Raw genomic sequence first — 12,775 nt, forward strand, 5'->3', positions numbered from 1 at the left:
AAGCTTAATAATTTGTTAAATCTAATTACAGTGTTGGTGAAGCAGGAAGGCAGATGACCATATCAAGTGTTTATTTGGCTATGTTTCATGAAGTAGATAACCCAGAATCTACTGCAAGTTACTGATCCAAGTTAAGCCACACAGAGTGAAAGATGATCCATTTGCTGATCATTTAAATCTGTGAGATACCAACGAGCTCATGCCTCATTTGGAAGCAGACAAACACAAACATGGTGCGAAATGTTTCTCTGTCAGTGTGATGGATCTGTTTAAAAAGGCAACGTTTGTCATGAGTCTCCAGACATGGTATCTGTGCACAATGTTTTGCCTTGAGCAAAATTACAAATACCCTTTCCAGTGTAATGACCCCCCCGCCCATTTTGATTTTCATACAGTCCCTCATCTTTCCTTGGTACAATACAATATTTTATCCAGATTTTTTTTTTCTAATATAAGAAAATCCCACTGTAGTGTGTCTGTTACAATATTGTAGGCTAGAGTTTGCTGCAGCACTTTTATTTTTTGATTTATCATGAGTTATAAGCACTTTAAACAGACTGGAATGCACAAAATGAACGTGTTTTTATGGTGAAGTGTGCACAGCTTTCACTGTGGCTTTTTACTTGTTTTACACCTCCATGTTTTTATATTTTATTATTTTTATTTATTTGGTGAAACGTGAGGAATGGATGTAAATGTTGTTTGTCACTTTGGCACCTTACAAGAGTAGCATTCTGAATTTCGTTGTATGTTTAACAAACAATGACAAATTCTATTCTATTCTATTCTATTCTATTCTATTTCTCATGTAATTGTTCCGTGAATGAAAAAGCCTCTGTGCACTCCCTGATTCAATCAGTCACTATCCATATAAATAGCCTTTACAAATAAAACATATAGGCCAACCTAAATAAGTAGGCAGGTGCATGATCTCTCTCTCTCATGATCGTCTTCCTCCCTCTTCCTCTTTCTCTCTCTCTCTGTCATGAAATTTTCTCTCTCTACCTCTCTCTCCTCCTCTGTACGTGTCTCCAGTTAAATCTCCGTCTGGAGGGGGACTTCGCTGCAGCACACACACCATCATCCGTGTCTCCTGCTCTCTGCAGCGACCAGGAGCGCATCGAACAACTTTTTGCACGCATTATTTCTTTTTCATCGTCTCATTTGTGCTGTTTGTGTCCTCATTTCCAATCATGAGCACGCAGAGAGCTCGTTATAAGAAGCTGTTTGATCACCAGCAGCGTCAAGGTGAGCTTTGTTTTTATTGCAAATATTTTTGAAACAAAAAGTTATGGACTGCTGGTGTGTGATCAAGTGGATATTTTCTGCTTGTCATTGATGTATTTATATGTTCATTTTCTTTATAGTGGATACTTCTAAGGAATGGCTCAATATACTCCCCAGATAATAACCTATTAATTGATTTACTTTGTTTTTTTAAAGACAACAATCTAATTGCTAATGTTAGACCACAGACAGGTCATAATTCCCTGTAAGAATATTACAGGAACATTATAGTCAAAGTGTTTTTAAGGTTAACTCCAATAATGCAGCTAATACTGAATTAGTCTTATAACCTTGGATTAGCAGGGTGATGCATGAAATGTGGAGACATAATTAACCTTCTGGCAGAAGTAATTAGCATCTATCAGTGAAGTGTGTGTAATGCCAATTATCCTAAGCAGTCTCCAGTTGATGGGAATAATTTGAACGACATTAGTGTGGCAGTAAAAGCAACACACGGGGAATCTGCTATTTGCATTTGAAACTAATTCGTTTTCTGCACTGAAGTGATTCTTCTTCGTCGGTGACCAACAAGAAAAGTCTTTTGCTATGATGGGGAAATTATGTAATTTAGACAAAATCGGATCTCATGTCTTTATTGCTGCTGTGAGGTCTGCAGAATTGCATTCTTTAGCTCAAAGACTCTTCAAAACAGAAAAGTCAATATTTAGTGACAATTAGAATAACATTAAAGTAATTTCTTTTCAAAATTAATAATTTGTGTACAGCATTTACTGACCCTACCTGCTGTACACTTTCAAAATGTGTTTTGAATAATGAGTAATGCATTTCTGCAGGAGGTGGTCCTGACTAGACCCCGACTGATGTGTCAGTCAGATTATTCTATCTGCCAATATTAGCCCATCACAGATAAATCGTTTTTATGTTGTCTGATATGCATAATATAAAAAGTTTATTTTTAACAGAACATAATGCAAAAAAGATACCAAGAGTAATTTCGAATGATCAGATTCCCAATGAAGTATATTTCAGTGTGCAGATGCCATTTTTGATAATAACGTTCCTTGATGAACTGTTTAATATCCTGCCTCCATTACATCATGATATATCTTTGTCCCAGGTTTTTTCGAAACCATATCTGAGGAATAATTGCAAGTTTTTTCTCCCCTATATCTGTATCAGCCCCCCAAAAACCTAGTATCAGTCAGGTTCTGGTCCTGACATTATTAGGTAATATGTTAATGTGCCCTAAAAAGTGTTAGCTCCTCAATTTGCTGCTGGTGTTGATCCCCCTCTGAAATTAAGCATTTTAGGATGCCTCATTTTATCTTTCTGTGGGGGCTTGTAAAGATTTTTTTCATTTTATCTCGTTGTCACCTAAGAGGCAGGGGCATCAAAGTGGGAGGGAAAGTGGGACTGATTACTTAGGGCACAAATGGCAGAAGGGGTCCCTCAAAAATCTTTGTTTTTGTTTGTATTTTTAAAAAAAAATGCATTTCTCAGTAATTAGTACCATAACTAGATTTAAGTTTGCTGAATTAATCGGTTGGAAGATCAAACTTTGTGTAAACAAAAACAGTGCAAGCTCTCTGAGGCTCCTCTTACCTCATAAAAGCTGTAAAATGTTTCAGCCTGCCCTTGCAAAAGGATTAGTGTCTAAATGCAGAGCCAAGGGTGCGACTGCTTATGCTGCTGGAGCAACAAGGTGCAACTGGCATATGTCTTTTCTGGAGAAAGGAAAATTAGAGTTCAAAAGAGACAAGACAGAAAAGAGAGGGGAGAAAAGCAAACTGACTTTGTCAAAATAAAAAATAAAAAAGTGCATGAAAATGACATGGATTAAGAGAGTGAGCATGGGGAGGCCCCAAAAAGACTGCTTATGTATAGGGCCCAGATTTTGGTGCTACATCCTAGAGGTATATGTGTACAGCTGCAACAATTCGTCAATTGGGCAGAAAATTAATCAGGGGACTATGTTGATAGTTGTTTCAATAATTTTTCAAACATTCTATTATTTCAACTTGTCAATAATAAAAACTGAAAATTGAGAATGAAAATTTCTGACTCATATTTTATGGTAAACATATCTTTGGGGTTTTGGCTTAATCCTTGGATAATATAAGAAATATTAAAATGACTAATGAGCTGTGTGAAATTATAATGGACATTTTCCCCTTTTTTCATTGACATTTAAGACAGAACAAATCTAATTAAGTAAATAACAGGAGGATTAATGATGAAAACAATCATTAGTTGCAGCCCAAGTGATGCGTGTTTAAATGTCACATTACTTTAATTTTAAAATATCCTTCATTTTGAGTTACAGCGATTAAAAACATAAATCTTTTAAAAGTTCTGGAAATACATAAATAGCAGAGTTTAAAAGTTTGACAAGAAGACAAAAAAAAAGTAAAACTGAAGTTTGACTCCAATTAGGGATTCATCACAGAGCCGTAAAATCGAATTGCATCCTCTTCTGATACCTTTTTGTTTCATTTCTCTGTTTTTGCTTTTTTATAGCCATCCGTCAGTGTTGAACGAATCCAGAAATCGGCGCAGGATGTGTTGACGTCTCCTCACTGTTCCTCCAGTTTCTCTGAAATGGAGCTCTCTCTGCAGAGCTCCCCTTTAATCATATCCAACACCAGCATGCCACCATGCCAGAACGCCACCGGGAATTACACCAGCGACCAATTCACTGAACTCAACCTCTTTGAAATCCTGGGTCCAAAACGATCCCCCTTCGTCCTCCCTGTGACCAGCGTTTACCTTCTCATCTTCCTCACCGGGTTGTCCGGGAATCTGCTCACATGTGCGGTGATCGCAAAGCACAAGAAAATGCGGAACCCAACCAACCTCTACCTGGTGAGCTTGGCCATGTCGGATCTCCTGGTGCTTTTATTTGGGATGCCTCTGGAGATCTACGACCTGTGGCAGAACTACCCGTTCCCCTTTGGCGAGGGTGGCTGCTACTTCAAGACCTTCCTCTTCGAGACGGTTTGCTTCGCCTCAATCCTCAACGTCACGGCTCTGAGCGTGGAGAGGTACATAGCTGTGGTGCATCCGCTCAAAACACGTTACCTGTCGACGAACCAGCACGCCAAGAGGGTCATCAGCATCGTGTGGGTGGTGTCGATGGTCTGCGCCATCCCCAACACCTCCTTGCACGGCATCTTCTACCTCCCAGAACACATGGAGGAGTCGGCCATATGCACTGTGCTGAAGCCTCTGTGGATCTATAACATGGTCATGCAGATCACCACAGTGTGCTTCTACTTTGTGCCCATGACGGTGATTAGCGTGCTGTACCTCGTGATGGGTCTTCACTTGTGCAGAGAAAGGCGGCAGCCCAGCGGGAACCTGGGAAAGAACTGTAGCGGCAGCCTTCGGAGGAAGTTCAGCGTAAATGGGCGCAGGAGACAGATCAACAAGATGCTCTGTGAGTTATGTTCTCTCGGCATAAAATGTGTGTGAAAGGTTGCTATAATCTGACAGCTGATCCCCTCCAATCTGTATCATCTTCCACTGCAAAACGTTCTCAATGCCAGTATTGGCAGATTATCTGTATCAGCGTTTTATTTTAATGAAAAGTGTGTGTATTACTCTCAGCCAACACCAGGGAAGGCAGTCTGCAATACATGCAAACTGAGTGTCAGCATGTGAAGAACCTTTACTTTGTAAAACATCAGGGAGATATTATTATTCATAATTTTTTAATTTAAATTTTCACTGAATTTTAAAAAGTTGCTGGGAATCTGCCATTTATGATGTTTAAAGTTTCAGTTTTGCATTTAAACAAAGTTTTGTTTGTTTTTCATTGTAAATGCACATCAGTTCCAATATTGGCTTTTGATCTCATTAAGTACTAATAATCGGTATAGGTATTGGGCCTGAAAAACTAATATCAGTTGAACCCTAGTTAAACTACAAATCATATGTGGTCAAATTCGTCCCAGACCACCTCAGCAAGTGATTTGAGTTATCGGATCGTAAATGCATCTTGGTGGCTGTTTCGACTTGTATTTAGTGCTATCCAGTTCTCAGATCACCTGAGACGCATGTTGATGCCAGGTCTAAACAGGGTGATACAGACGCTGTCGGGTGCCATATGTGTCTGTAACAGAAGCCAAGAGCCACCAATCAGGCTGCCATGTTGGACGCCATGGGAATGAGGGCGGGTTGTCTAAAACATGCAACAAAATAACAGGTGGGAAAACCAAATAAAACCATCTTATGTTGGTAGCCCATTTTAGGTGGTTTTAGCTGGTTGAAGATGGTCTTAGATGGTCCTGACCCAGTTCTTGCCGGTCTTTGATGGTTTAGCTGGGTGGGCCATCGGTCTTTTAAGCTGGTCATGCCAAAGGGGTCTGTGAAGGTCATTTGCCAGTTCATTGTTGTCATCATATTCAAAAAATCTCTTTATGCATATCCCATGACAGTAGACTTAACTGATTTATGCCTTTTGTTTTTCATACTTCCCTCTCATGACACTGTTATTTTTCAATATTAGGGGACATTTATTTGGTTTCAATTTTACAGGACCTTCAACGGATAAACCAGCTCGAGTGACCATCACAAGCTGATCAACCAGCTTAACCATTTTAAGCTGGTCAAGCAGTTTTTTTTCAGCGGGGGTGGTAGTGAATTCCAGTGGGAGTCATCTCACAGGCCTTCATAACCTCTTCGAAAACATGAGCGAAGGTTTGAACACTGTAGCCCCCTTCAGTGCAGTTCATTTGCACACTCAAACGAGACGTTTCGATCCAGTGCTCTTTGTCAGATCTGACGTTTCCTGAATCAGTTTCTTACCGAAGTAATGGAAATCCACATGAACCTACTGCTACCCGTCAAGGTCAGAGCCGTACATGTCCACATGAGAGATGTGAAGTGTTTCTACAGCCAATTGAGCATCATAAAAATCAAAATCTGCTGACAGCTGATTGCTGATTATGTTGAAGGGATTGTCAGTCACATCTGATCAATACACACAGTCCCCATGAGGCTAATTTTGAGTCTCTGTGCATTAACCTTGTAATTTCCCATACACCTTTTTGTCCTCTGGGGTCATTCTGACCCCGCCTGCTTTGACTGTTATTTAAAGCATATTGTATAAACTGTCAATCAGTTCTGTGTTACACCTTTAGTCTTACTTCAGTCCAACCCATAACCACACATTTTTCCCTTCAGTTTGGAATTCAGGGCCAATAGACCTTGTTTATTTAAGTATAAAAAAACATATTTTGACGGCAAAAGATTTCATCTGGGGTCAGAATGACCTCAAGGACAACTCGAGGGTTAAATTGTGTTCACAACTAAGGATTTTTTTGTTTGTGATGTTAGCTGCAATGTTGGTCAGTCTTGGCGCTTCACTGGAACATCTCACCAAGTGTTAGATGGATTACCGTGAAATTATTTGCAGACATTCATAATTACCATAATTACCCAAATGATTTTGGTGACCCACTGACATTTTTTTCCAGACTCACCATAACATAAATATTTTGAATTTTTCCAGAAAATATCTTAACTACTGGAAGTTTCCCTCATGATTTTTTAAAACATATTTTTTTAAGTTTCATGATACCTTAACTTTTCTTCTTGTGCCATCATGAGGCCTAAATTTCAGTTTTCCAAAGATGTGTTGAGTTCGGTGTACAGTTAATCCAGAGCGCCTCACACACACACTTGGTGATGTGGAAATATGGGCAGGCAGCAGGGCAGGGGGTCAGTGTTCTGAATTGACGGACCGTTGATGGATTACTGAACAGGCCTACCGGGCACAGGCCCAGGGGCCCGAAGTGTCAGCAGTGTTAAATAATCGACCCATGCTGAGTGTGAGCTGGCAGGCAGGCAGGAGACTGACAATCCAGGACGTGAGACTGGCAGGCGGAGATGAATGTGAGCACAAGGAATTAGAGCAGAGGAATACAACAAAATACTCCTTGAGCTGAGGGCGCAGCGACTTCTGTAGTAGACAGAAGAATGTGGTGAAGACGGGGAGGAAAGCTGGGGTTGATATGCTGCAGCAGCTGATTAGATGATGAGATGCAGGTGTGCCAGCTGCCGGGGGCTCAGGAGCAGGTGTAGCCACGCCCACGGACACACTCAATCACAGACAGATATAGAGGGAGGCACAGGAGACACGAGGGAGGGAGAGGAAAGAGGTTTTTGGTGCAGAGACTGTCATGTTTTGTTCGACAACATAAAATATGTCAGTAAATACTCCACACATGAACTTTGCGGCTCTAACGTGTCTTAAAAAGGCACGTTAAAAGAACGTTATCAAGTAGTACCACACTGAGCACGGCTTTATAGACTCGTAGTCATGGTGACACAACTGTAGTGTGGTTTGTTTATAGCCTTGTATCAGCGTTTTACTAGTGGCAATTGCATTTAGGATTCAAAAATTCTAAAAGTGGTCATTTGTGAAGATTATCTTGCTGAACAAAATGTGTAATTATCATAAAAGTTTGATTGCCACAAAACTTAATTTCTGCAATAAACCAGAATCCAATGGAAAAATCTCAAAGGCTTTTTGATGAGGGAACCAGGGCGACTGTAACGTAACGGGTTGACCTGCAGGAAAACCTTCATCCCTGGAGCACTGTATGTAGTCCAGTAGCCCATATAGTGACTTCGCCATATTGTGGTGATGTCTAAATGAATAGAGGGAATTAATAACGTGCAATTGAAAACTGCACATATTCATGTATCTGACTGTTTTTGTGTTGCATTTTGATTGGAGGTTGTGCTCGCACTTTGTAATGTGTGACAGTGTATTTATCTGCTTGTATTTATTTTTGTAACAGTGTGCTGCCCTCATGGCCAGGTTTTTACCAGTGTGCAGCATTTTGTCTCCCTTCTTATGAGTATTCGCCCCTTTAATGTCAGTTACTACAGTGTAAACATCGTGTTGCCTCAGTGAAAAGCTGGAACAAGATGACACAAAATATAAATGTGATTCTGCCAAATGTGAAATCAGAGGATTTGCGAACCTTTTTCCAAGCTTTACTTTGTTAAAGGCTTAAATAGACAAATCTCACAAACTCTTGTTGGAAAAAGAGAGAAACTAAGCATTAAATGTTTGCCAATCTCACATTTATAAATATCTCTCACTGTGTGGAGAGCCACCAAGTTTTTGACAAAACTACGTCCGTTCGCTTGATGCCATATGCCCAACGCTGTAAACAGCCAAACAGTCTGCTGCAGCTCCCTCACTGAGAGCACCCTGAGAGCATTATGCATGGAGCATTAGCCGAGGGATGTAAGAGTGCTTTGTCACCAACCCCTGCTGCTCAGAGTGACACATTTCATAAATGGCCAGGAACTAAATTTCCATAAAATCTGAAAGACTCATTTGGTTATATTTTTTAGGCAATTTCAAAGGAAAGTTAATGGGGCAAAACTACATAGCTTCATCTTGTTAGTAAAATGTACATGATTAGATCCACATTTAATCTAAAGTAGGCTTTTAAATGAATTTGGGGATTTTTTTTCTGAGGGGCTTTTAAAAGTGCCACAATACAACTTTTGCTGAACGTCAGCAAAGAGTCCAGTTACATGATCCTCTTAAGTTAGCTGCTTCAAAGACGCCACTGTCGAGGCTGTTATCATGCACCATTTGAATGTTTTCTTTTGAAGAGTAATGAGCCAAAACTCGTACATATCCCACAAAATCACATGCCAGCAGCAAGTATTTTGGAGGTTATGCAATCGTGTGACCAATGGAGTGCTCAAGGAGGAAGGATGTTTAATGTAAAGTTATGCACTTCACATAAAGTTACGTAGGTTTAGGAAAAGAAACATGGTGATGGCGTACTTTAAAATGACTCAACGTTCCTATGAAAGTGCAGAACAGTTTGTTGGATATCATATAAATAAGCGCGCCATGAATAACGTTACATAATACAGCTATGGAGGTTAAGTTTAGGCAATAAAGGTTACTGTGGTTAAGCTTAGGAAAAGAAACATGGTTGGGTGTCCTTAGGTTTCGGCAAGGTCATGTCACTGTCATAAGTTTTAGGAATAGAGACATGGCAATGACATACCTTAAAAATACTCAAAGTTCTCATGGTTCAGAACCTGCGTCTTCAGGGAAAAGTCTGGATTTTTGTGACCCAACCACCCCCGCAACATCCCTCCATACTGGACTCCTTGTTTATACCTGCTGGTCATGTGGTCTACAGCCTTTCAAAACATGTGGCATGTATGAATTTGGGTGCATTACTCTTCATAGTCTTCGAAGAACAGCCTCAAAGTTCACACGGTTCCTTACACCAGTCTCCTGGGGAAAGTCCTATTTTGTGACCTTCCCACGACCCCAACTTGCCTCCTAAAGCCTGATATACACTGTGCGTTTTTGGACTGTCCTGGACGACAGATGACCAACATTAAAGAAGTGCAGCGATATCTTTGGCTGTGGCTCTCAAACGGTGGTCCTAATCCTTACTTTCTCTGTGCCCATCCTCTAGCAATCGTGGTGGCGGTGTTCGGAGTCTGCTGGGCGCCCTTTCACATCGAAAGGCTCCTGTGGAGTTCCATCAGCCAGTGGACAGATCTGATGCACAACATTTATCAGTATGTTCACATCCTATCAGGTGTCTTCTTCTACCTCAGCTCAGCGGTCAACCCCATCATCTACAGCCTGCTCTCCACACGGTTCAGGGAGTGTTTCCGAGAACTCGTTTGCTCCCATACGGAGGATAACAGCTCTGTGAGAGACTCACCGCCATTCCCTAAAATTTTACTGGAACCATCTGTCTCAGGTGGCAGAGCTCAGGCCGGGAATAAGGACTCCAACGCTTTTATCCCTCTGCTGTCTCCTAAAATGACACTGAACATGGACACCGCAATCCTTACATGTGCATGTGAGGAGACGACCTGCAAGACCTCGGTGTTCTAACTGAGAATTGATCTGATTGAACTAACAAGCATCTTACGCAGAAACCATCGTTTGACATTTTGGGGGATATAACGAGAGTTAGATGAGAAGATCAATACCACTCTCACATCTGTTAATTATGAAGTTAATGCCAGGAGATAGTTAGCTTTGCTTAAAGGCTTATTACACATTTTCATTAAAAAACAAACAATGCATGGACTCACACAAGAGAAATCCCTTTTCATCATAAATTATGACCCAGTAGAAGTGTGTGGTGGTGTATTTATCTCTAGAAACTTTGCCCTCTACCTGTATTATCTTAGTTTCTTCTTATTTTTCTTGTGTTTGGGACTTGGACTTGATAAAAAGGTAAACAGGTGCCAGAACGTAAGCAGCACACATCTACAAAGATATAGTGCTAAAAAATGCAAATAACTTGTTCCAAAATAAGAATGAATCTAAGGTTGGCTTTCACTTTCACTGGCGAGCAGTGAAGGGGAGGATGGGGTATGTGATCTGATTTTGGCGTACTAGCACCATAGAGTTGGCCTGTTTTCTGCTTTTTTTTAATTACAAGAAGTGTAACGTTCATACAGTAGTAACTTGCAGTGTACAAGCATTGTAGCAACGAGGGGCCAAATTTGAGTATTATGTTTACAAACAGTTACAGACTATTTAAAAAAAAGGTCTTTAAAATAAAAATGAAAATGAAAATGAGAAAATTGCTTGTCCAGCTTCCCTACAAATTCCAAGCGCCCCATAACTCACATTACTGTATATCTCATTTGTTTAATATGTGAAAATAAAGGCCTAAAAACACAGTGAAATGAAAAAAAAAACATTTTCCACATTCTAATCCTGCGTCCTTGATTTATCTTGTTACATGCTCTATATACAGTATGTAAAATATTAAAGTATTTCTATAATAAAATCCCTCTCTGTCCTGTTCTTGTGAAATGTGAAAATAATTGTGATGGCTCATCTTGAACTTGGGAGTGGTAAAAAAAAAAAAACGTATCCAATCAGATGTGTAATGCACAACAATTTGTTTATAACGCACGTGACCAATGCACCGAGTTAAGAAATGAGTAGTATCACCACCAAAAGTCCGTCTACAGAAGCACACGAGGGTGGTGGATGGGTCAAACAAACACAGGACTTTCTCAAGGAGAGAATGTGACTTTTACGTATTTTAACGTACATTGCAATGTTTCTTTTCGAAATCTCACTTATGTTACTTTTGTTAAGTATGCAGCTCTACGTTAAGTACGTAACTTTTAAGTACATAATGTCATTCTGTTTCATTCAAAAAATGTCACATTAATGAAGCTAAAGATGCTCGCTCAAACTTCCATGCAACTTAGAAAACAAGTTGTGGTGTTATGAGGCCAAAAAAAGTTTTTTTTAACCTTAGGTTTGGATTTTGCATGCATAAAACAAGATATATCATGCTAAAAAGTGAGACATAAAGGGGCCGATGAGCACATTTTACGCTAAGTTAAGCCAACCATCTTGATCTTCTTCTCCAACTCTCAGTTAGAAAGTGAATAAGCGTGTTTACCAAATGTCAAATTGTGTCTTTAAACTTTTTACATGTCCTTAAAGAGCTTGTACGTGACCTTCGATTTGATTTTGTTTGTTTGTTACTATGGATAATATTGTTCAACAGTGCCTGCATATTCTACCTGCTGTCTTATTCTGTGACTGCTGTATGCCTTAGACGGGGAATCCAGGGGGAAAGTGGGACAGTCAAATCTGATCCGAATGTTAACATGTGGTATTATTTTCGTTGTTATTTGGAAAATTGATGTGTTGCTGGGCAGCAAAAAACAGGTCATATTTCGCCGTGTTTCAGTGGATTTTGTGAACAAAGAATGTAATGCTTTACTGTGAGCTTTACCTAATCTCGTCTCTTGTCGCACGGCCTGCCATCGTGTACTTGATTTGATTGATTGATCAGCTCCTGTTCACTGTGATTGCAAAGTAAATGCTGATTATGGCTATTGTGCAATGCCTGGTTTTAAAGAAATAAATGTTGAGGATGCCCACACGTAGCAACTCTCTTGTTTTTTTTTTGATGCCTGGTTATGGTTTGCTTCTTTGATGAGTGAAATATGAAAGCAGAAAGTTTTATTCATCACCATGACTATATTGTGTGAAGGCTGCAAAAGCATCTGACATCTAAAATAACAGGCCTCACGTTGGTACAGTTTTGTTTGAGTGTGGTTGACAACACTGCATGGCCCATGACTGCATTTTTACTCCCACAATTCATCAGAATGAGCTTCAGTCTGTGAGCTGTGACAACTTTGCATTACATTGTTGAATGCCAGTTTCAATATTTCCATCCGCAGCCAGATGAAGTGGATACAGTAGATTTATTTCTCCACATCCCCTCAATTGCACTCTCGTCGCACCTGGAGCTTCAAAACTAACCAAGATTTTCAATATCCATTCCATTTCCATCTTTCCATCACATCCTCAGACACGCAATATAATATGAAAGGTACAACATCCGCCTTCGCCTCATGAGAGTTATTTTTGTACACTTGATTCTGTCATTTTTGTGCAGCACTCAGAGCAGTGTTTTATTCGTTTTGGTGTTAGAGATCGGGATGAAATTAAAATCCATTTTTGGGTGGATTAAAC

General features: G+C 40.0%; 1 protein-coding gene across 1 annotated transcript; it reads left to right on the forward strand.

Moving 5' to 3' along the window:
- Nucleotides 1-1,181: 1,181 nt before the first annotated feature.
- nmur3 (neuromedin U receptor 3) lies at nucleotides 1,182-10,147 on the forward strand. Its single transcript, XM_042510587.1, has 3 exons — nucleotides 1,182-1,248; nucleotides 3,766-4,684; nucleotides 9,717-10,147. Exons 2-3 carry the CDS (start codon nucleotides 3,847-3,849, stop codon nucleotides 10,145-10,147), a joined length of 1,269 nt encoding a protein of 422 aa, XP_042366521.1. The 5' UTR covers nucleotides 1,182-1,248; nucleotides 3,766-3,846.
- The last annotated feature ends 2,628 nt before the right edge of the window (nucleotides 10,148-12,775 follow it).

The sequence above is a fragment of the Plectropomus leopardus genome, chromosome 2, assembly GCF_008729295.1.
Source record: "Plectropomus leopardus isolate mb chromosome 2, YSFRI_Pleo_2.0, whole genome shotgun sequence".
NCBI lineage: Eukaryota > Metazoa > Chordata > Actinopteri > Perciformes > Serranidae > Plectropomus > Plectropomus leopardus.

What these genes read in the sequence shown, in the direction of transcription:
- nmur3 (XM_042510587.1), top strand. Translation starts at nt 3,847, where the DNA reads ATGGAGCTCTCTCTGCAGAGCTCCCCTTTAATCATATCCAACACCAGC. An exon ending in ACAGATCAACAAGATGCTCT is followed by an intron (nt 4,685 to 9,716) that starts GTGAGTTATGTT and finishes CCCATCCTCTAG; the next exon opens with CAATCGTGGTGGCGGTGTTC.